Source organism: Bos taurus, chromosome 5, assembly GCF_002263795.3.
Source record: "Bos taurus isolate L1 Dominette 01449 registration number 42190680 breed Hereford chromosome 5, ARS-UCD2.0, whole genome shotgun sequence".
In the NCBI taxonomy this organism is placed as follows: Eukaryota; Metazoa; Chordata; class Mammalia; order Artiodactyla; family Bovidae; genus Bos; species Bos taurus.
Genome location: NC_037332.1, coordinates 59,922,886 through 59,945,289, shown reverse-complemented (window position 1 = coordinate 59,945,289; position 22,404 = coordinate 59,922,886). Strand labels below are relative to the sequence as shown.

The following is a 22,404-nucleotide window of genomic DNA, read 5'->3' as shown; positions in this document are numbered from 1 at the left end:
GAATCTGAATAAGAATATATATATATATATATATATATATATATATATATATATTTGAATCACTTTGCGGTACATTTGAAGCATTGTAAATCAAATGTACTTCAAAAAAAGTTTTCTTTTAAATGCAGACATTTGAGTCTCACCCCCAGAGATTCTATGTTAACTGAATTGGGGTGTAAGGCTCAGTGAGTACAAATCACTAAAAATAGTAAATAAGCTAATAAGTCTGCGAACCAGGTTTGAGATTCAAACTTTGACTCCAAATTCCAAACAATTTTTATAATAGCACACTAGTTCTCATCATTTTCCACCTTGTTTTAGAGTTATTGGTGTGTATTTTTTTTTTCACCCTATAGAATTGTTGAGCTCCTTCAGGCAAACTTTTTATCTACTTGATTTTCAAATTCCATACAGTCATTGCCTGGCCTGAATTTGGAGATACAAAATTGCTTGAATGAATCAATATTTTATCACATCAATTGATCAATCAATTAATGGATACACTTATTGATTGTTTTGTTGTTGTTCAGTCACTAAGTCATGTCCAACTCTTTGCAACCCACGGACTGCAGCATGCCAGGTTTCCCTGTCCTTCACTATCTCTGAGAGTTTGCTGAAATTGATATCCAACTGATTGTTTACTGAGAACTTGTTATAAGTCCTGGAAATGTGATTGGACCAATATTACACTTCCTGGGGTACAAAGTTCAGGGGAGGAGACACCTGTATTTTACACACAGCAACCAGCTCTGAGTAGTAGATATTTGTGCATCCCTGCTATTCTTGAAGCATGCTGTCACCCTTGTCAAGTATGTGACTGCATAAAAGCGCTAGTAATAATATATCCCAGAAAAAAACTGGCAATGGTTCTAAGTTCCAGTCTCTTCTGCCTCTCATCTTCCCTGACCTTATAACCCTGCCAAACTTGGTACCTACCTTGAACTGGTCTTGTTGGTCCCACCAGTCATGCTGCTGGAAGCCAAACTGCAGCCAAGATCTAGTAGCTGTCCGGGCCGGGATGTCTCCAGGAAGCTCCTGCAGGGATCAATGCTAAGACACACTAATCTTGTGAGCAATCAGTCTGTACTCTGGCTTCTAGACATGCCCTGCAGGGCACAGTCACTCCCTGCTGGGTATGTTTGAACCATCTACTGTAAAAACTGAATCTATGGTCTCATTTCTGGTTGGAAATTTCACTCTCTATTGTGAAACTGCAGCTCTTTGTTTTTAATCTCTTGGACTCTGACACCCACCCCAGTTCAGTAGCTCCTGAAGGAGATATCACTCAGCCTGGCTGAAACTAACACTTACCTGGAGTAGAGTTTGCTGCTGGCGGCCAACAGTGTGGCTGGACAAGTAACAGAAAGACAAAGTTAGAAGGGGAAAGGAAAATCATCTGAGCTGCCCCTCTGAACTGAAACCTCGGCCCCTTCTGTTCCTTTCTGCTACTACTACAGGCCCATAAACCCTATGAACCCTGTTCTTTAGGAAAGTATATGAAGATTATCAAACATAGACCTGGAAGGGGGACAGACATGGCAGAGAAAAACTGGCCCCATGCCTCCGAACTTCTGAACCATGCCTGGTGTCCAGACAAGAGTTTCTCTGTCCTGAGGAGGACAGAGTCATTCAGGCCCCCAGGCTAGTGTTCCTATCTCACCACATGGGTCTCTAAGGGTCCCAGAAGACACAGGTGGGTTGATGTACCTCCATCCTTCATTTTAGCCTTTATCTTCCTCCAATGTAATCTCTCTCTTACACCCAGTACTCAGGCTGCTTGGGTCTTCTATATAGAAAACCATTTCAAAGATGTCTGGGCAGCCAACTCTAGGGTGATTTTATGTATTATCTTCCTAGGGGCCAAAGGAAAGCTCCAATGATGAACCAGTAAATGTCTTGATAGGATGGTGAGCAGACAGTTCTGGGCATGTGATGCTTTCTGAGTTTTCCATTAGATCATATGGGATTGCTCTTTCCCTGCAGAGAAGATGCCAGGGATGGGCTGCTTCTTTCTGCAGTTCTTCCCTTCCAGTCTATCTTCATTCATCCAGTGGATAGCCGCTTCTTCAATCCCAACCTGAGAGAGCTGTGCCACTTACCCTCTGCTCCAAGGCTCAAGTCATCTTCAAAGCTGGTTCCATGGCTGGGGCACCCTATCAAATAATGAGGCAAGGGCTGCAGAAAATCAGGCTTGGACTCACACACATGCTTACACACTTATATACACATCTACAACCACACAATCACATCACACATCCACACATTTGCAAAACAACCCCAGCCATACATATACAGAAATCACATTCATAATTCTGATTAAAAATAATCATGTAAAATTTTTTTTTGTTTTGTAAAATTACCTATAATTAATATGTCCCCAAATCACATAGTCAAGTACACAGTCCTTTATCAAAGAATTAGCACATGGAGGTATGCACTCAGATACATAAACATACATACACAGACACACACATTTTACAAAGCTCTTTTTCCATAGCAGTGATTATTAGCTGCTGCTGCTGTTGCTAAGTTGCTTCAGTCATGTCCGACTCTGTGAGACCCCAGAGACAGCAGCCCACCAGGCTCCCTTTTCCCTGGGATTCTCCAGGCAAGAACACTGGAGTGGGTTGCCATTTCCTTCTCCAATGCATGAAAGTGAAAAGTGAAAGTGAAGTCGGTCCGTCGTGTCTGACTCTTCGCGACCCCATGGACCGTTAGCCTACCAGCCTCCTCCGTCCATGGGATTTTCCAGGCAAGAGTACTGGAGTGGATTGCCATTGCCTTCTCTGATTATTAGCTGAGCAACCACTAACAGAAGATAACCTTTGAGGACTAGTCAGCCTGTGGGCTCTCAGCCAACACTATCTTCTGGGCCTCCTGGATTGCCTTATGACCATTAATAGGTGTTCTGCAGGCAGTGAAAATATAGCATCTTATGCACTCATATGCATGTGCATGTACACACACACAGTGATGTCACTGTCTAAGGTGGATGAACAGAAGAAAGAATAGAGCCTCTACTTACCATTGTAGTTCAACTGTCCTGCTTCCTCAAAAAACCCTTCTTCAGAGTATCTAAAAACCAAAAAGAAACACAGGTTGAAATCACTATGTTTTCAAAGGGGCTTTTCTTCACATATCTCCCACAAGTTTGTATAATTTTCTAATGAGAGTCAGTAGTATTTAAATCACTTTTATGTTGAAGAAAATGGAGAGTGATGATTTGACTGACAAATCCATAGTGGTAGTCAGCGGGCCCCATATTTTAAATTGGGCTGCCATCTATGGGGTTGCACAAAGTCGGAAGTGACTGAAGCAACTTAGCAGCAGCAGCAGCAGCAGCAGCAGCAGCCATCATGCTGACCACAGTGCCCCAAGTCAGCTTAGCAATAATTCTTCAGAAGCTAGGAAAGAAAGAATATGGAAACAAAACCGGAGAAATCTATGTACAGAAGCAGGGGTTTGAGTGCCATAAACTTTCCATTACAAATGCAAATATTGAGACTAAGAAAAAATCTTTTAGGAGATCATCTTATTTACCCACCTCTCCTTCCTTTCCTCTGAGCTCCTTTCTTGGTGAATATCATGTCTTTCAGGAAGCAGTCGGAACAGCATTTTGGTTAAAGATTATGTTTCTACATTTTGAGATATGTGCTTTATCAAACATTCACTATCTCCACAAGAACAGATGGAAGTCAGCATACACGGTAGTGAGAAACAGCTTAAACAAGGAAGAGATTCACTGTCTGAAGCAAGTGAATGAAGTTGTCTATGAAAAACCTTTGAATGGGGAACAGAGTACCTGGATTCCAGTCGTGGCTCCTTGCTGCTGCTATGTTCTCAAATATATTAAGTAAGGGGATTTAGAGGCCTAGATATTATCATTTTCTAAGTTCACTTTGTGGAGAAGGTGATGGCACCCTACTCCAGTACTCTTGCCTGGAAAATCCCATGGATGGAGGAGCCCGGTAGGCTGCGGTCCATGGGGTCACTCAGAGTTGGACAGGACTGAGCTACTTCACTTTCACTTTTCACCTTCATGCATTGGCGAAGGAAATGGCAACCCACTCCAGTATTCTTGGCTGGAGAATCCCAGGGACGGGGAGCCTGGTGGGCTGTTGTCTATGGGGTCACACAGAGTCGGACACGACTGAAGCGACTTAGCAGCAGTAAGTTCACTTTGAGCACTGATGTGTTGTGAGTTTTATAGTTGGCTTTCCTGAAAGTTTAAAAAATGGAACTTGCACATGATGCTTTGAATATAATCTCAAATGGAGGCTGGAATAAAGAGTTGCTAAAGCGAGTTAATGGGGAAACTGACTGGAAAGCAGCCATTGGAGCTGTTCTTAAATAAGTCTTCTTTATTCAGTGATGGTGTGATCACTGACCTAGAGCCAGACATCCTGGGATGTGAAGTCAAGTGGGCCTTAGAAAGCATCACTATGAACAAAGCTAGTGGAGGTGATGGAATTCCAGTTGAGCTATTCCAAATCCTGAAAGATGATGCTGTGAAAGTGCTGTACTCAATATGCCAGCAAATTTGGAAAACTCAGCAGTGGCCACAGGACTGGAAAAGGTCAGTTTTCATTCCAATCCCAAAGAAAGACAATGCCAAAGAATGCTCAAACTACCGCACAATTGCACTCATCTCACACGCTAGTAAAGTAATGCTCAAAATTCTCTAAGACAGGCTTCAGCAATACGTGAACCGTGAATTCCTGATGTTCAAGCTGGTTTTAGAAAAGGCAGAGGAACCAGAGATCAAATTGCCAACATCCGCTGGATCATAGAAAAAGCAAAAGAGTTCCTGAAAAACATCTATTTCTGCTTTATTGACTATGCCAAAGCCTTTGACTATGTTGATCACAATAAACTGTGGAAAATTCTGAAAGAGATGGGAATACCAGACCACCTGATCTGCCTCTTGAGAAATTTGTATGCAGGTCAGGAAGCAACAGTTAGAACTGGACATGGAACAACAGACTGGTTCCAAATAGGAAAAGGAGTTCGTCAAGGCTGTATATTGTCACCCTGTTTGTTTAACTTATATTCAGAGTACATCATGAGAAACGCTGGGCTGGAAGAAACACAAACTGGAATCGAGATTGCCGGGAGAAATCTCAATAACCTCAGATATGCAGATGACACCACCCTTATGGCAGAAAGTGAAGAGGAACTCAAAAGCCTCTTGATGAAAGCGAAAGTGGAGAGTGAAAAAGTTGGCTTAAAGCTCAACATTCAGAAAACGAAGATCATGGCATCCGGTCCCACCACTTCATGGGAAATAGATGGGGAAACAGTGTCAGACTTTGTTTTTCTGGGCTCCAAAATCACTGCAGATGGTGACTGCAGCCATGAAATTAAAAGACGCTTACTCCTTGGAAGGAAAGTTATGACCAACCTAGATAGCATGTTCAAAAGCAGAGACATTACTTTGCCAACAAAGGTTCGTCTAGTCAAGGCTATGGTTTTTCCTGTGGTCATGTATGGATGTGAGAGTTGGACTGTGAAGAAGGCTGAGTGCCGAAGAATTGATGCTTTTGAACTGTGGTGTTGGAGAAGACTCTTGAGAGTCCCTTGGACTGCAAGGAGATCCAACCAGTCCATTCTGAAGGAGATCAGCCCTGGGATTTCTTTGGAAGGAATGATGCTAAAGCTGAAACTCCAGTCCTTTGGCCACCTCATGCGAAGAGTTGACTCATTGGAAAAGACTCTGATGCTGGGAGGCATTGGGGGCAGGAGGAGAAGGGGACGACAGAGGATGAGGTGGCTGGATGGAATCACTGACTCAATGGACGTGAGTCTGAGTGAACTCCGGGAGTTGGTGAGGGATAGGGAGGCCTGGCGTGCTGCGATTCATGGGGTTGCAAAGAGTCGGACACGACTGAGCGACTGATCTGATCTGAATGCAGTCAACTACTAGAATGACAAGATCTACTGTTCCATTTAATGCTTGTGCTGTCAGTACACAGTAATGCAACTACTAAAGCCCACTATTAATATGACTACAATAAAACATACTATTGTTGCATTGCTAGGTAGGCCATCAATGGAAATGACTATATATATTCACCAAAAGAAATAATATATATAATAACCCAGAATCAGGAGACTCCCAAATCTCTAGTTATTTTAAAGTGGATAATTTCCATGATGGATAGATGGACAGGGCTACACAATTAAAAAGAAGGACCTATTGCTGGGTGAAAATGGGTGGATGAACATCGCAAACTTAAGGCTGAACAAAAGAAGCACACATAAAAAAGTGCATATAGTATGATTCCCTTTATATAAAGCTTAAAAAGTACAAAACTTATCTATGATGCTACAAGTCAGGGTACTGGTTACCCTTGGAAGTAGGGCAGTGAATGGAACAGGACACAAGGGGCTTCTGGAGTGTGGGCAATGTTTCACTTCAGATTTTTCAGATTTCATCACTCTATTCCCTTCGAGAAAATTCACTGAACCATATACTTAAATCCTCACTTATTTTTCAGTAAATATTTTATACTTCAATGATTTATATTGCTCTTATTTTAACAAGTTTTTTTTGAGGTACAATTGATATACAAGAAACAGTACATATTTAACATGTGTAACTTGATAAGCTTGGACATATGTAAACACTTGTGATACCACCCATCACCAATCGAAGAAACAGACATATCCAACAATTCCCAGGGTATCTTCATTTCCCTTTGACTTTTTTTTGAAATAAGAACACTTAACATGGGATCTACCCTCTACACAAATTTTGAAGTGCCCAATACCATATTGTTAACTACAGGTACCACGTTGTACAGCACTGGTCACTAGAATGTATTCATCTACCATAGCTGGAGCTTATATTCATTGAGTTGTACAATTCATATTAAAAAGAAAAATTCTACTGATGTGTATACTATACTTCAATAAAATTTACATTAAAATCCCACTGATAAAATTCCTTATTTGTCCAAAACAAAATTTGGTAACACAAGATTTGTTGGGTGCGCATCCTTTGTTTCTATTTTCTAGTTGTGCTCTAGTAGGCATTTCTATAGTCTATATAAGAGGACCAGCTCAGGCTGACCCTTGCTTTTCTTTGTGTATGTGGGATACACAACAGAAATATGGACAAAAGCCTGGATCTGTTGATGTCTTCTCACTGAGAATGGTGGTCTGACATTTCACAGCCCTCATCCAAGTCCCAGGCCTTTCATGAGTTATTGCTTAGGACATAAAATCAATGACTAGAGACTAGATCCAGAGTTTGCTCCTCTCCATATTTGCATTGAAAGGTCCCTTAGCATCATTTCATTCTGACATAGAAGGGCCAAGTTACTGCTCTTCCTATATACTGAATTCATAAACAAAGAGTACAAAGGAGTATTGAACTGTGGGAAGCATTTTAAATCCTGGGACAGTTCTTACACACCCAAACCTGCAAGCATTCCCATTAACATCATCCCTTCAATTCCCTGTATTTTGATTACCCTTAATTGACTTTTGAAGTAAAAAAATTTTGAACCAGATTATGACAATGAATAAAGACAATATGTTTAATAAACAACAGCAACAAACAAAACAAAATAAATCCTTCCTGGCCTTACCTGCCAGGGTAGAGTTAAAATAAACAACCTTGGATTATGCAGTGATATTTATTTCCTACCAAATCAACCAGGATGGGCTTATTTTTATGTTAATAAACGAGTTTAGATGAAAGGCTATATCAAGCTAGAGACATTTCTGGAGAGGAAATAAAGAGCAGGCAGTAGATTTTAAGTTCTGAGAATTCATTATCACACAAGTGATCACACTTAAACAGGTCACAGAAGCTTTCCCTCTGTGTCTGAGTAGACTGAGCCTAAAATGGGACAGCCTGTTGGGGGTGTGAGGCCTCAAATTTTAAGAGTTTCTCAGGAAAGAAATACTACAATCTGCCTTGAAGTACCTATTCCACTTAGTCAATGCTTTGAATAACTAGGGTAAATGCTTAGCCCTTCCTGTGTTCTGTTGTAGAAGTAAACAATATAATGATTCATAATGATGAATTACTTTGATCATAAGAACAGTTAGGTTTTTAACTCCTCTTCTGTCACACAGTGTAAGACTCTGATCCAAAGGGAAAAGTAATGGAGCAGGGGTCTGGAATTTAGCCATCATTCACTATGGCTGCCAATTTCCATCCTTCTTGGTTTTAGACCAGATCCAGTCTGTGTTTCCAGACCTTCACCCTAACTTAGTCTCAGCCCAGAGAGGCACTTGACTCACAGCCCTAACCCCCACACTCACTCAATTCTTTACAGACCCCTCTCACTCATTTCAACCTCACTTCTAATTATTAGGCCCAATTAAAACTCATGTCCCTGTCTTTGAGTCCTCCAGTCAGGACACCCAACCACCAACCATGCTCAACACACCACTTTGCTGGTACTTACCCACAATCTTGCAGCCAGTCTTCAATCTTGTTGATTGGATTTCCTAGAAAAGTCAGATATCGGATCACTGTGGGGACTGAAGGATATCAGACTTCCTCCCTGGAACTCACCCTGTTCCACAAATTTATCCTTATTCAAGCCACCTCATGAACCCTTCTTATTCCCATAAAACTTTCCCTTAAGATACAAGAGTGATATACCCATGTAAAAAAACAGTGGACATCTCTTTTCTCTTGGCCTCTGGGCCCCCTTTCTCCCAGAAACTTGGGAAATACTCCAAGGTTTGGGAGCAGGGGTAGATTATTCTGTTTAAAGAAAAAAGAAAGAAAAAACAAGAAAAACCAGCACAATTTTGCTTTTGTCCTTTTTGTTTCCTATCAAATAAGCCAGGGTAGGCATATTTACATAAGATTTATTTTTTATTTTTCAATCATGTCTGTAGCATCATTTGAACCTCCAAGAAGTTCTGAGAGGCATGTGGAAAAGGTAATATTACTATTTCAGGTACTAATACTTCAATTAGACAAGTATGTTCTAGAGGGGTGAGTGACTTGCCAAAGGTCACATCAGCAACTGAGCAGCAGCCAGAGTCCAGGCACCAAGATTGAGTGTAGCTTTGTCACACATTCAACATAGAAACACTCTAAACATTCACAGAGATACCTGGCCTGGGGTCCTCACAAATACTCAAGACGACGCAAAAGTGCACCTCTTTCTCTTTCTCAATCTTATGCCCTTTCTTTTGTACACAATTCATACCTTACGTCACTGTCTTTATGGTCTTCCCTTTAGCCCATTTAACCCAGTCAAAATGAGCCACATGGAGTGAGAGTGAAAGCCGCTCAGTTGTGTCCGACTCTTTGCAACTCCATGGACTATACAATTCGCGGAATTCTCCAGGCCAGAACACTGGAGGGGGTAGCCTTTCCCTTTTCCAGAGATCTTCCTAACCCGAGGATCAAACCCAGGCCTCCCTCACTTCAGGCAGATTCTTTACCAGCTGGGCCGCAAGGGAAGCCCAAGAATACTGGAGTGGGTAGCCTCTCCCTTCTCCAGGGGATCTTCCCAACCCAGGATTCGAACCGGGATCTCCTGCATTGCAGGCGGATTCTTTACCAACCAAGCTATCAGGGAAGAAACCGGGGACCCTCTGCCCTCACGGCAGACCTGGGCATCTGCCACATATTCCCTATCTCAAGACAATATGCCTCTCTGTTTGGCCTCCTTACCTTCCTGGAAAACGTCATCCATGCCAGAGGGCTCGGCATCTGGGACATTCTGCAGGGCCGCTGCAGCCTCCTCCTCCAGGACCTGGGTCTGCCAGTGCCGGCTCTGACGGAGCCAGGCCCTGCGTCTCTCCCAGGATGTGGGGCTCAGCACAGAGCCCTCCATGGCGCCGATTCAGACTTCAGGGCCTCTGGCCACAGAGATGCTATCCTGAGAGTTGGAACACAGTGATACACCATCATCCTGTGTTCAGAATCCACCACCCCCAGGGTTGCCTCCACATTTTCCCAGCTCTGCACAAAGGAGCATAACCCTCTGCCTATTCAGGAGCTGGGAGGAGATGTCTGGTTCTTCAAAGAAAAAAAAAGGAATGCTCTGAACAACCTAAACACCAGGGCAATTTCAGATTTCTTCAAATCTGAAAACTTGAAACATCGTATGATTTAAGGGACAATGAGAAAGGGCTGCCTCTCATGATAGGTTAGCTGCCGTATTAGAAAACATTTTCTTTAATTCTTAAGAATTTTGTCTCCCAGAATATTCCATTGAAATGAAAATATCTTTAAATTTGCAATGTGTAAATTTCACTTTATTTGATCTTCATAAAGATATATGAAAGGGGAAAAATTAGATCTCAAAGGTTAAACCAATTTTCTAAAGGTCTCACAACCAGGATGTCACTCTAACTACAGTCATTCTGGGCTTGTCTTGTTTCCTGTTTAAAATAGGAATTCTCTGGGGGAAATGGGGGTGGGAGAATCCCATAATAAAAACAACACGGAGACACTGTTGTTATTGTTGTTGCTCAGTCACTAAGTCACATCCAACTCTTTGTGACCCCATGGACTGTAGCACACCAGGCTTCCCTGTCCTTCACTGTCTCCCGGAGTTTGCTCAACTTCATGTCCATTGAGTTGGTGATTCAGCTCAATAATCTCATCTGCTGTCACCCTCTTCTCCTTTTTCCTTCAACCTTTCCCAGCATCAGGGTCTTTTCTATTGAGTTGGCTCTTCACATCAAGTGGCCAAAGTATTGGAGCTTCAATTTCAGCATCAGTTCTTTCAATGAATATTCAAGGTTGATTTCATTTAATGTTGACCAGTTTGATCTCCTTGAAGTCCAAGGGACTCTCAAAGCTCTTCTCCAGCACCATGGTTCAAAAGCATCAATTCATTGCTGCACAGCCTTCTTCGTGGTCCAACTCTCACACCCATACATGACTACTAGAAAAACCATAGCTTTGACTATACGGACCTTTGTTAGCATAAAAGTGGTGTCTCTGCTTTTTAATATACTATCTAGGTTTGTCATAGCTTTCCTTCCAACGAGCAAGCATCTTTTAATTTCATGGCTGCAGTCACCTTCTGCAGTGCTTTTGGAGCCCAAGGAAATAAAATCCGTCAGTGCTTCCACTTTTCCCCCTTCTATTTGCCGTGAAGTGATGGGACCAGATGTCATGATCTTAGTTTTTTTAAGGTTAAATTTCAAGCCAGCTTTTTCACTTTCCTCTTTCACCATCATCAAGCGGCTCTTTAGTTTTTCTTCACTTTCTGCCATTATAGTGGTATCATCTGCATATCTGAGGTTATTGATATTTCTGCTGGCAGTCTTGATTCCCACTTGTGATTAATCCAGCCCAGCATCTTGCATGATGTACTCTGCATATAAGTTAAATAAGCGGGGTGACAAGGGTGACAATATACAGCCTTGTCATACTCCTTTCCCAATTTTGAACCAGTCATTTCATGTCTGGTTCTAATGGTTGCTTCTTGACCTGCATACAGGTTTCTCAGGAGGCAGGTAAGGCGTTCTGGTACTCCCATCTCTAAGAATTTTCCAGTTTTTTGTGATCCACACAGTCAAATGCTTTAGTGCAGTTGATGAAGCAGATGTAGATGTTTCTTTTCTGGAATTTCTGGATCAATTAGCAGTTACCACCTTTAGAATCATCACCTTCTAATTTGTCATCTTGGGTTTTCCCCCGGCTCTGAGTTAATTCCCCAGTTCATCAGTGTGCTAATATTTCATTTAACACTGCCTGATCAACACTTGTGTGTTTTTCCAAGTGATGCATTCCGATGGCACGAGCCACTTATTTGAAGAGGAAATCAGAGGGAATGAATCATTCAACTGTGCAAATACAGCTTAAAAGATTTGAGGCTAATATACTGTAATTTGTTTATACTCTGTCCTGCCTCTTCTCCACCAGCTGCACTCACAACTTCCACAGTGAACAGGTGGAGGTGGGACCACCCCTCATCCCTCCAGCTGCCATAAACACTCCATCCTTATACCTACACCTTTATCTGTTAGAGTTAGGAAAAATAAAAGGGGGGAAAATAAGAAGAGAGCCAGTTTCCAGAGACTCCTGCTTTTCAAACTGTTAAAAACAAAACCATCAGTGAAGCATTAATTTAGGCACTAAAATAGCTATTTTTGAAAAGAACATCCTAAATAGAAAAGCCTTCCTAAGACAATAAAATTGTTTTGGATGCTTCTGTTTGTTACAGACAAAATATATTCAGAGGAAAAGGATACGTAATTACTGCTGTCTGATCTAAATTCTTTTACTTTAGGTTCAGCCTAAGGCATATTTTCCCCCAAGGAGAGATAGTAGTTGGCACTATGCAACTTTATTAACCCTTGACACTGGGCTCTTTGTCCACAGCCAGTGCCTTTGAGGGGAAATTAAATGATTGACTGAAACCTGTGATGCAGAGTGAAGCCGCAAAGAGCGATAGCAGAGAGAATTTGTTGTCCTTTGGCTAAAGCTGCTGTGAGGTGATAATACAAGGATGAAACTGCCACTGTAAAGAATTTAGGGAAAGAGTCTAAAAAGCCATCTTAGCCTTCATTTACCTGGTCCTGCACCACCATCCAAAGCATTTAATAGGTTGGCATCAGTCAGACTGGGGAAGAAAATACCAAAGGTTGACTTGCCTGTTGTCTTTAATTTCTGACTGGCCTGTTGTCTTTAATTTCCAGAGCAAATGAACCCCACCTAAATCACAGGAAATCTTCAGCTCACCAGAACTTATTTGGGGATGAGGGGAATTTAAAAGGAAGTCATAAAGGCAGGCAGAGAGGAAGGAAAGAAAGAGGGAAAGAAGTGAGAGAAGGAAGTCGGGAAGGGAGGGAAGAAGAAGTGAAGGAAGGAAGGGACGTGGATTCCCATATTCAGCCACTTGCTAAAAGTATAACCTTGGCAAATTCATCCCCTTTCTCTGGGCTCATTTTCTCAGTGTCAGAATCTCACTACCTGAGATGAGTTATGGAGGCCTCTACTTGGGTTTTAACATCCTCCATGATGTGAATCTATCCTGTATTCCTCCTACTTCTTGGAAAATACATCACACTCATATAGACTCATTTTCCCTCTGCCCCCTGAAAATGCTTATCTCTTTTTCAACTCCAGGCTTTTCACACATTGTTTTCCCCTGTCTTCCCCCTACCTCAGCCTTTGACGCACTCAACCTGCGAAGCCCAGCTATCAAGCAATTTCTCTGTGAAGCCAGGCCTGGCTTCCACAGTGTCCAGTAAACAGTCACTTCCTCGTAGTTCCTTCCCTTCTTCATTGTTCTTATCACTAACATTATATTTTACTTGTTAATCTAATTCATTATTTACTCTTCTGATTAAAATAGAAGCTCCACCAGGGCAGAGATTTTTCTCTGGGTTATTCACTGCTATGTCCCTGTTGCCTAAACAGAATCTAACTGGTTTTCTCCAATCTCAGCCACACTTGGATTATAGAGATGGGTTCATGGGGCATTGTGTGGGAACACCATAAGTACAGCAATATTCCGAGGCAGAAAGAAATAGAATTGTCTGGTTAGTGGTAGCAGAAGGAAGTGATGTTGCTGGAAGATAAGAAACTGAGTGTTTGTGGAAATCTGGAGGAAGTGGCAAATGATTATCAGGCAAGCACATCAACAGTGAGAGTGTTAGAACTGAGGGATGTATGCACACAGCTGTCAGGATGGCACCTTGGAAGGTATGGGGCGGGGGTGGCTTGTAATAGAAGGTATGGAGGTATTTCCTCTAAACAAGTCATACAAAAACACACACCTGTGTGTACAGTGGAGTTTGGTGCAGTGAAAAAAGCACTTACTGGGAGTTTAGAGACTTGGGCATTCTTCCAAACTTGCTGTCCAATTAACTGACTTCTGGTAAGTCAATCAGGTTTCTACTTGGGCATTGACTTTGTCCTCTAGAAAGTGAATTAGTGGCAATGAATATTGTAGAGTTTGCCTCTAATAGTAACATTTATGAATTTATTCTAGTTGAATTTGAAATATTTGTAGGAACAATACTGTACAAAAGAAGCATTTGTGTAGTTTTTCCTGTAAGAATTAGAAAATGGTCCAGTGGCCTCGGGAGTTACTTCCTACTTAACAAATTTACTTTCAATTAATACTAATTTATGAAGGCTTCCCTGGTGACTCAAACAGTAAAGAATCTGCCTCCAATGCAGGAGACTCGGGTTTGATCCCTGGGTTTGGAAAATCCCCTGGAGAAGGGAATGATTACCCATTCCAGTATTCTTGCCTGGAGAATTCCATGGACAGAGGAGCCTGGTGGGCTACGGTCCATGAGGTAACAAAGAGACAGATATGATTGAGTGTATAACACTTTCACTTTCATGAGGTTCCAGACTTAAAACTTCCTAGTGACCTAGGAAAGTGGTAAGCCTGGATGAGGAAGGCTGAAAGAAGGAGACCAAAGGAGTGTGACTCAGTCAGGAGAGCTCATGGACGCCTGGCGCTTCTTGAACTTCTCTGATCCTTTGCCTTAGTTTATACAGGCTCATCCACCTTCCTCTCTACACAACCATATGCTATCTATCCTTTGAAGACCTCCTCAAGTCATCTCTGTTCTCTTGCCCACCTCTAGCACCCAGCACATGTACCTATGTCACGTTCAGCAAGATGTATGTGCCTACGTTTCTTGTCATTATCCACCAATGCTTGAACCTCTCCCCTAAATCTTACTCAGGACATTGCACAGTACCTCACAACAGAAGGGGCTCAGTAGACACTGTACCTGCAGAGAAGCAAGAATCGCACTGGAGCTGAAAAATTACCCTCATCTAGTCTATGTCCTAGGACAGGTCCACATGGTCTCAAATTCTAATGTATCAGTATATGTTTTATATACCTTGTAATGAAGAGGAAGAAGGCTTGGGGCATAGTCACACCAAGGCTTTGTTGCTAGAACGCAGGGCCACACAAATCTTAATGAATTTATAAGCTGAAACTATCAAATCCTCCTATCCTAAAAACAAAAACACGGAAAAAAAACTGTCTTCCAGAATTTTCCATTGTAAATTTTTACTTCTGGTTCAAAAGTTCCTTTGGAATTTGAGTACCATCTTTCTTAATGCTGGTTTATATTATAATGTTATATTTAATCTATCTTCTGTAAGGATGGATGTCTGATAAATTTTCTCTGACATTTCCATTAACTATTTCCCCCCACACCCCCCAAAAAAACAACAAAAACACCACACTGGCTTTATTGCTACTTGCTTAAATCACTCCAAAATCTTCTTTCCCCTTCTGCTACTATTTTCAGTCCTTTGTCTTTGCCTTCCCTACATTTCTCTAGAGATTTACTCCCCAAATATTTCTCCATCATCTGTTGAGTGTTCTGGAAACTGACTACAACCAAACAGAGAAGAAGTAAATTCTCTTTGTTCTGAGGATGTTATAGTTAAAAGAAAAAATTTCAGCAGATAGGATTGGAGTTAGACAAGAAGAGTCACCATTCGTGGTTTAAGACTAGGGAGTTGTTTAAGAACTTTGAAAGGAATATCTCCCACCAAAATCATCAGCAGAAGCAGTAACTTTTGTAGCAGAGAAAATCTTTATGGGTATGTGATTTTTACTACACTGAGATCATCACTTACTTCCAGTATCTCTTTTCTAAGGAATGTAGTCTGAGGTTCACTTAATATTAACATGGGCAAGTCAAAGTAATAGGTATTCATAATAACTGAGATGTATAGAGTTCCTTATATTTACCCATAAAACTTCTCCACAAACTACTTCACTTAATCCCCACAATCTCCTTGGAGCTAACTACTGTTATCTGAAGCTCAGAGTGATATGTGAGTGATCCAAGGTCATATATTTAAGATCTTGTGGTACTGAGATTTAAATTCACATTGATCTGACTCTAGTTGTATCATCTTTCCACTGGTAGTAGCATATGAGAATAACCTAAGATCACCATGTAGATGTCCGCAGTAAACGCAATTTAGGATAAAAAGAAGGAGAAACAATGTTAGTAAATTTTCTATTCCACATCATGCTACATAAACTCTCCATCTTATAATCTAGTACAGAGGAGGCAGACAAACCAAAAGTAATTTTGGCTCAACTTTGCTATCATCTTAGCAAAAGAAGAGTGACTTTGTTTGGTTAATAGCAATCAAGACCCTACGTTCTACTTTAGAAGAGAGTTTGCCTGGAATCTCACATTACTTTTAGATGGTGGTAGCATTCAGAACATTTAGCAGCACAGGAAAATCAGAGGTGACACCAGTCAGAGTCCTTGGCCTGGGTCCCACAAGCGTTATGGCTAGCATGGCACTGAATTTTTGGTGCCATCTGGGGGGTCTTGTTGGAAGCACTGGGATAGCTGAGTTAGTGATGGGCGTTCAAAGGGCTTGAAACAATGAATATTTATCATAATTTGATGTGAACATATTTTAATACTTTAACAACCATTATAGCCTACCAATCTGAACCTGCCAAATATCAGCTCCAGTTACAGATATCTTACTATGGGGATGTTTTGAAGGGGTTTAGGAAGAATGGTCAATTCTTGAGAAGGAAAACTGTAGAAAGAATGTGCACTGTGGAATCAGAATAAACCTTGTTTGAAATCACAGTTCTGCCTACTTACTGTGTATGTGTCCTTGGTGAAATTCCTTGTCCCCTCTAAACCTAAATTTTTTCATATATAAAACAGACAGAGTACCAGACTTGGGTTATTGGGATTTAAAAATCAGATAATGCATATTAAGTCCCTGATGTATAAAGGAGGTGCTTAATAAACATAGTTATTATTATTGTTAATTTTCCCTCAGTCTAAATCATTCACTAAAGTTGGAACATTTTCAGGAATAAGGAAAGAAGGAATAAGAAGTGGTTAGTAGAGTAGAGATATGTTTGTGCTCAATCATATCTGACTCTTCGCAACCCCATGGACTGTAGCCTGCCAGGCTCCTCTGTCCATGGGGTTTTCAGGCAAGAATACTGTAGTGGGTCGCCATTTCCTCCTCCAGGGGACAGGGTACAGAAGTGTGTGCCAAATCCAGAGGATGAAAGTAAGACGATGCTGTTAAGAAGAGATGAAAAATAAGCAGTAAATAGGTTCTTTGTTCTTATTTAATACTCAGAGGGATCAGAGAGATCATATAATCCCGATCCCTCATTTTGCAGTTAAGGAAACTGACAGAGAGAGACTTATCTGAAGTCACACAGAATACCGACTGTTATCAATGGAACACACACAAGTTCTGAGCCCCAGGTGTGTGCTTTCTTCCTCTATATTGCACAGCCCTCCTCCTCCACTCTTGGTTTCTAAGACCCAGCCCTGGTTTTCTCTTCAGCACTCTGGGCCTCCTCCTAGGACACGTATCAGACAGGCCTCTCTTCTCTTCTCTCTGAATTATGCCTACACCCCGAGCAGTACCTGTGAATTGGACTGAGAGTGAAAACAAGCGTGGGAGGAGAGAAAAAGGAAACGGAGTTTCCATGATGAGGCCTGTAAGACCTTCCGCAATGGGTACATCTTATCCTCGGTCACTGCCAAGACAGACATCACCACTGTTGTAAGGTGGTGTGGGAAATCCCAGGACGGCCAATTTCTCGGTTTTCGAATAGGACAAACTCCACCTCAAGCCAGGCTGACAGCCCGTCATTCTCCATACCTCCAGGCTCTCCATACCCGCCACAAGCTCTCATGTTCCTTCACAGACAGGCAATGCCTTCCCAATCTGTAACCCTTTCCCGTGTCACTGCTGTTTGGAAGACCATCAGAACAAAATTTACCCTGAGTGCTGCATTTTTGCATTCGAGAATTCTTGTGGTCTAAGGGAGCAGTTCAATCTATTCAAGGAGAAAAGAGGGATGCTATTTGATAAATAAAGCCAAGAAAAATGCCTATTCACTTTTATAACTCTTTTCCCCTTCTCTTTTCATTCCCTCCTTCCCCCCTTACCCACAAATAAGCTTAGTTGAATGCATCCTGAAAGAAGACCATCTACAGACTCTTTTTCTTTCTTCTTTACTAAAGTTGTACATTTGGAAAAAAGGAATCTTGTGCTGTCCATGTTGGGAGACACTAATTTCTTTCCTCTGGATGGGTTATCATCAGGCATCAAGAATAAGAGGCACCAGTTCATTTGGACTGGTTTACAGGCAGTTCAGTCTAGAAACAGGAGTGAGAATGAGCAGATGTCTTGATCATCGAGTTAGTTCTGTGAATTACAATCTTTAATACTTCAGTATTATTTCCTTGGTAATGAAACTCTGTCCTTCAGGTACTCACATTTACTCTTCTTTTTCTTTCACAATATCTATACCCTCTCTTCATCTTCTCAAAATCTGTGTTCAAGCTTTTTGCAGTAGGCCCAGGTATGGGCCAGACACGTAGTAGTACCATGGGTACTGGAATACCAGCCTTGGTCTTGTCCTTTAGGCAGTAAACATTTGGCAGTTATTAAGTGGAGATAGATGTCGGATCTATTTCTCTTATTATGTGAATCATGATCTGAGCTGAGAATAAATTTCCTCTCCTTTTTTTTTCCCTCTACTTTTTCTAATAGAATATGAATCAAAATGACTATGTTGGGTCTCCATGGCCACTACAGTATGTTTAATCACTGAACTCCATCTAAGTTTCAGTGGAGCAAAGGAGTTATGAGAAAAAGTTATTAGTACAGTTGGAAAGAATTTCTAAACTCCTTGGGGTGTCTGTGAGTAAAAAACCATTTGTAAAACCCCTTTCTATCTCTCTTGTCATAGCTTCAGCAAGTTATCTCTGATGATATTCTCAGTAGAGACAGATAATAAACCTGACTTACCCTCCTCATAATAATGCTTCAAGTTATAGGAAATTTATACCAGATCTTTAGGTCTAATCACTCAAGCCTAATAACAAGCTTAGACAAAAAAGTTGAAATCCTGCAACTGCCAGTCTCCTATCCTGGGTACCACTGTATGCTGTCTAGAAGTCTAGAAAGTTCTCTTTTCTCTCTATTCAGGGCCATTTGTGGTAGATGGAGTCACTGAGGCTCTCCTACAAACCCTCCTGGTCTCATCAAATCCCTTCTGGGGGGCTCTTTCATCTTGTCCTTGTTCTGCACTGGGGACTCACCTCTGCTCCTCCACCCACTGGTGGGTTCAGTAGCAAGAAGGGCATGGGAAAACCCCAGCACACTCCTCTACCTTCCCCCAAACTCATGCAGGTGGTGACATGCTCAGCCTGATTACTGCTGAGACCAGGTGTGTTGGAGGAGCAGACCTCCTCCTCACTCAGGATTACATAGATCATTAAGGGGTCAATATATTCATCAATCCGTCTCTGAGATGTACGGCTTGAACACCAACCTGAGAGGTGGTTGTTGATCTTGGGTTTTCCAGTAAATTTGGTCCAGTGTTGTCCAGCTGTATAAATTCTCCCTCTTCTCTCACCCAAGCATATATGGCTATAGTTTATCTCCTCACCAACCTTCTGCAGCTTTTGAAGAAAGAGGCCATATCCACAAAAAGCAAAGTTGACTTAGGCTAGGTACTCTCGAGAGTCAGAGTTATGAATACTAGAGCAGATGAAGGCAAGAAACTTTTCTCCTTGAGAACTTTTCAAAGCTAGAACCAGACTGAAATGAAGCAAAAGTAAGGACAGCAGGGCACAGAGAGGAACTTCTCAGGCGAGAAAGAATTCCTAAATACTAACCAGGTCATCAAAGGAACCCATGTTTTATGTCCCTGCCAAGAGTACCTCTCTGATAACAGGAAGGAAAAAAAAAAGCAAAGAGACCATGTTCCAAGAGGCACAGTGATGCATTTCTTAAGGTTGAAGTCAGGGATGTGGGAGCTTTTCTCCTGATGTTTCCCTCTTCTCTGCAGCCTGATTTTCTCTGACATGTTTCGCCCTGTCTTCGGTTGTTGTTTAGTCGCTAAGTTATGTCCGACTCTTTTGCGACCCCATGGACAGTAGCCCTCCAGGCTTCTCTGTCCATGGAATTTTCCAGGTAAAAATACTGGAGTGGGTTGTCATTTCCCCTTACTCCAGGGGATCTTCCTGATTCAGGGATTGAACCTGGGTCTCCTTTATTGCAGATGGATTCTTTACTGCTGAGCCACCAGGGAAGTTCCCCATCTCCTGGCATCATTCAAAATCAGCACAGTCTTAAAACTGAGGTGGAAGTTGTACTCACCTGTCCACTGGTAGAGAGCTGAGTTTGAGGCAATGCAGTTGTCAGTGCTGGGCACTGCCCTTCCCCTGTTTTGGGATGGAGGCGAGGACAAGGAGAAGGTATCATATTGCATATCGCACCTTTCTCACTGTCTTCATGAAACTGCTTTTGCCGGCTTGAAAGGGGAAGCGGAAATGAGAAAATGCTCAAACACACATACACACACACACACATGCACAGTCCCCGCCTCCTACCCCAGCCACATCCTCTGTTTAGCTCGGCAGACTGACTGTAGAACAAAATATCTGAGGTCCCCGCAGCTCACCACTAAGGAGCCCTTCCCGTCAAGATCTGCAATGCTCTTTCCGAGACAATAGGAGACCTTTTCCTATTAAGGGGAAGGTACAGCTCACTGAAGGATGTGTACAGGAAAAGTCTTCTAACCATGTAACTGCCTCAAATAATTCCGTTGCCTCACGTAAAGCTTCTGTCCTCAGCAGGAGAAGTGTCTAAAAATGGTAATGCTCTCTCCCTAAAATGATCTCACATTTATTTCTGAGAAGATGCTTACAGCCCCATCACAAACTGAAGAGTCCTCTAAGCCAGAGTGCATCTGTTTTCATAACTCTTTCACACTCTCATGAAGTCCCCAGAAGCTTGTTTTCAAATACTGCACCATTGTAAGCAACTGTCTCTCTGTGTTGACTTCTTAATGTTTTATTTTTTGCTCAAACCAATTCAAAGTATTTCTTGTTAAATGACTGATTGATTTCTCACCCCCAAATCTGTCCCAGCCTGGAGACGTCTTCCATTTACTGGCTTTCAGTTTCAAGAAGACTGATTAGACTCTAGATTTTCTTCCATCCCTCTGTCACTTTCACCTCTGACCAGCATTCAGTATCCTTGACGATCCCTCACCCCATCTCCTGACACTCTTTCTTCTTTGATGTTGCACCAAGTTATCTCCTATCTCTCTTCAGGTCCTGATTCTGTTCCTTTCCTGTGTCATTTACTTACAAATATTTATCATAATATTTATCATACGAGACACACCTCTGATGTACTGCTGGAACTGACTTTCATGTGTTCATTCTTTTCTTCCCAATTTTATGGCTATAACTACAGCTGGATCTCTTTTTACCATGTTCCAAAATTTCATATCCAATTGCCAGTGGGACAACTTCATTGGATATTCACAATATAGTTATAGTGTCATGGAAAGTAGCCTAAATTTCTGCTCAGCAAATCAACTTCTCTAAATATTATTTTCTTCAAAGACAAGTAGGATTAAAATAATAATTCTCTCTCTCTCTAATACACACAGACACACACAATACATTCATTTACATGTAGGGATAAAAATGTCTAAACCTCTTTCCCAGTATATAGTAGGTGCTAAATATAAATTTTTCAGAGAATTAACTCAAAATCCACAAGTAAAAAACCAAATCTAGCACTCCCTTGGTCTCTTTAACACTATTTATTTTTACCCTGTACAAATTAACTACAACTAACTAATGGAAGTTAAAATTGTTTTTAACCTCATTTCTGAAATTCACTACTTTCCTTAACTGTTATCTTCAACATGCTGGGGACAGGGAAAGTACCACCTCTATGTTGTCTGTTCTTGTTTAGTCAGTGAGTCACGTCCAACTCTTTTGCGACCCCCATGGACTGTATCCCACCAGGCTCCTCTGTCCATAGGATTCTCCAGGCAACAACACTGGAGTGGGTTGCCATGCCCTCCTCCAGTCTTCCCAACCCAGGGATCGAACCCGAGTCTCTTGCACTGCACGCAGATTCTCTACCAATCAGCCACCAGGGAAGCCCTGGACACATTAACTAACACCTCCAGACCTCAACTTCCTATCTGCAAAATGAAGATAATCTTCCTAAAGGACTAGTTGCAAAACTCTAGGAAAACTCTAGTCCCTGAAGCCACCAAAGTGACCTTACTCATTAAAGAAACAAATTTTCATTTCACAAAAATTCATTTCACAAGCAAATTTTGAGAGGTTTTTTTTTTTTTTGTTAATTAAAAAAATGTCTGTGATTTTTTTTTAAATAAATGTTTTCTTCTTTAAAAGCAATTGCTGAAAGACAAAGATGCTGCTGTATGATCCCTAGGAAGACAAAGAAGTCCAGAGTATTCTATGTTTGTCTTATTCCTCAATTGTAGAATATTTCTCTCTCTCCCTCTTATCTACCCTTCCTATGTCCTCTGATAACATTGTGTGTGTGTGTGTGTGTGTGTGTGTGTTCAGTCTTTCAGTTGTGTCCGACTCTTTGCAACCCCTTGGACTGTAGCCTGCCGGGCTCCTCTCTCC

General features: G+C 41.6%; 1 protein-coding gene across 6 annotated transcripts in view; it reads right to left on the bottom strand.

The window, feature by feature from the left end:
• Nucleotides 1-20,282, bottom strand: part of TESPA1 (thymocyte expressed, positive selection associated 1) — a 36,257-nt gene extending 15,975 nt beyond the window's left edge. For 2 of the 6 annotated variants that reach the window (XM_059886959.1, XM_010805254.4), the window contains exons 1-7: nucleotides 20,099-20,282; nucleotides 9,650-9,857; nucleotides 8,421-8,463; nucleotides 3,026-3,075; nucleotides 2,100-2,153; nucleotides 1,312-1,348; nucleotides 937-1,050 (exon numbers count right to left, since the gene is read on the bottom strand). In XM_059886959.1, the coding sequence (XP_059742942.1) occupies nucleotides 937-1,050; nucleotides 1,312-1,348; nucleotides 2,100-2,153; nucleotides 3,026-3,075; nucleotides 8,421-8,463; nucleotides 9,650-9,812 (461 nt within the window). In that variant the 5' untranslated portion in view covers nucleotides 9,813-9,857; nucleotides 20,099-20,282. Of the gene's footprint in view, nucleotides 1-936; nucleotides 1,051-1,311; nucleotides 1,349-2,099; nucleotides 2,176-3,025; nucleotides 3,076-8,420; nucleotides 8,464-9,649; nucleotides 9,858-20,098 lie in introns of those variants that run through there. The other 4 variants (XM_010805255.4, XM_002687624.6, XM_010805256.4 and 1 more) reach the window with 4 other exon arrangements.
• Nucleotides 20,283-22,404: the final 2,122 nt, after the last annotated feature.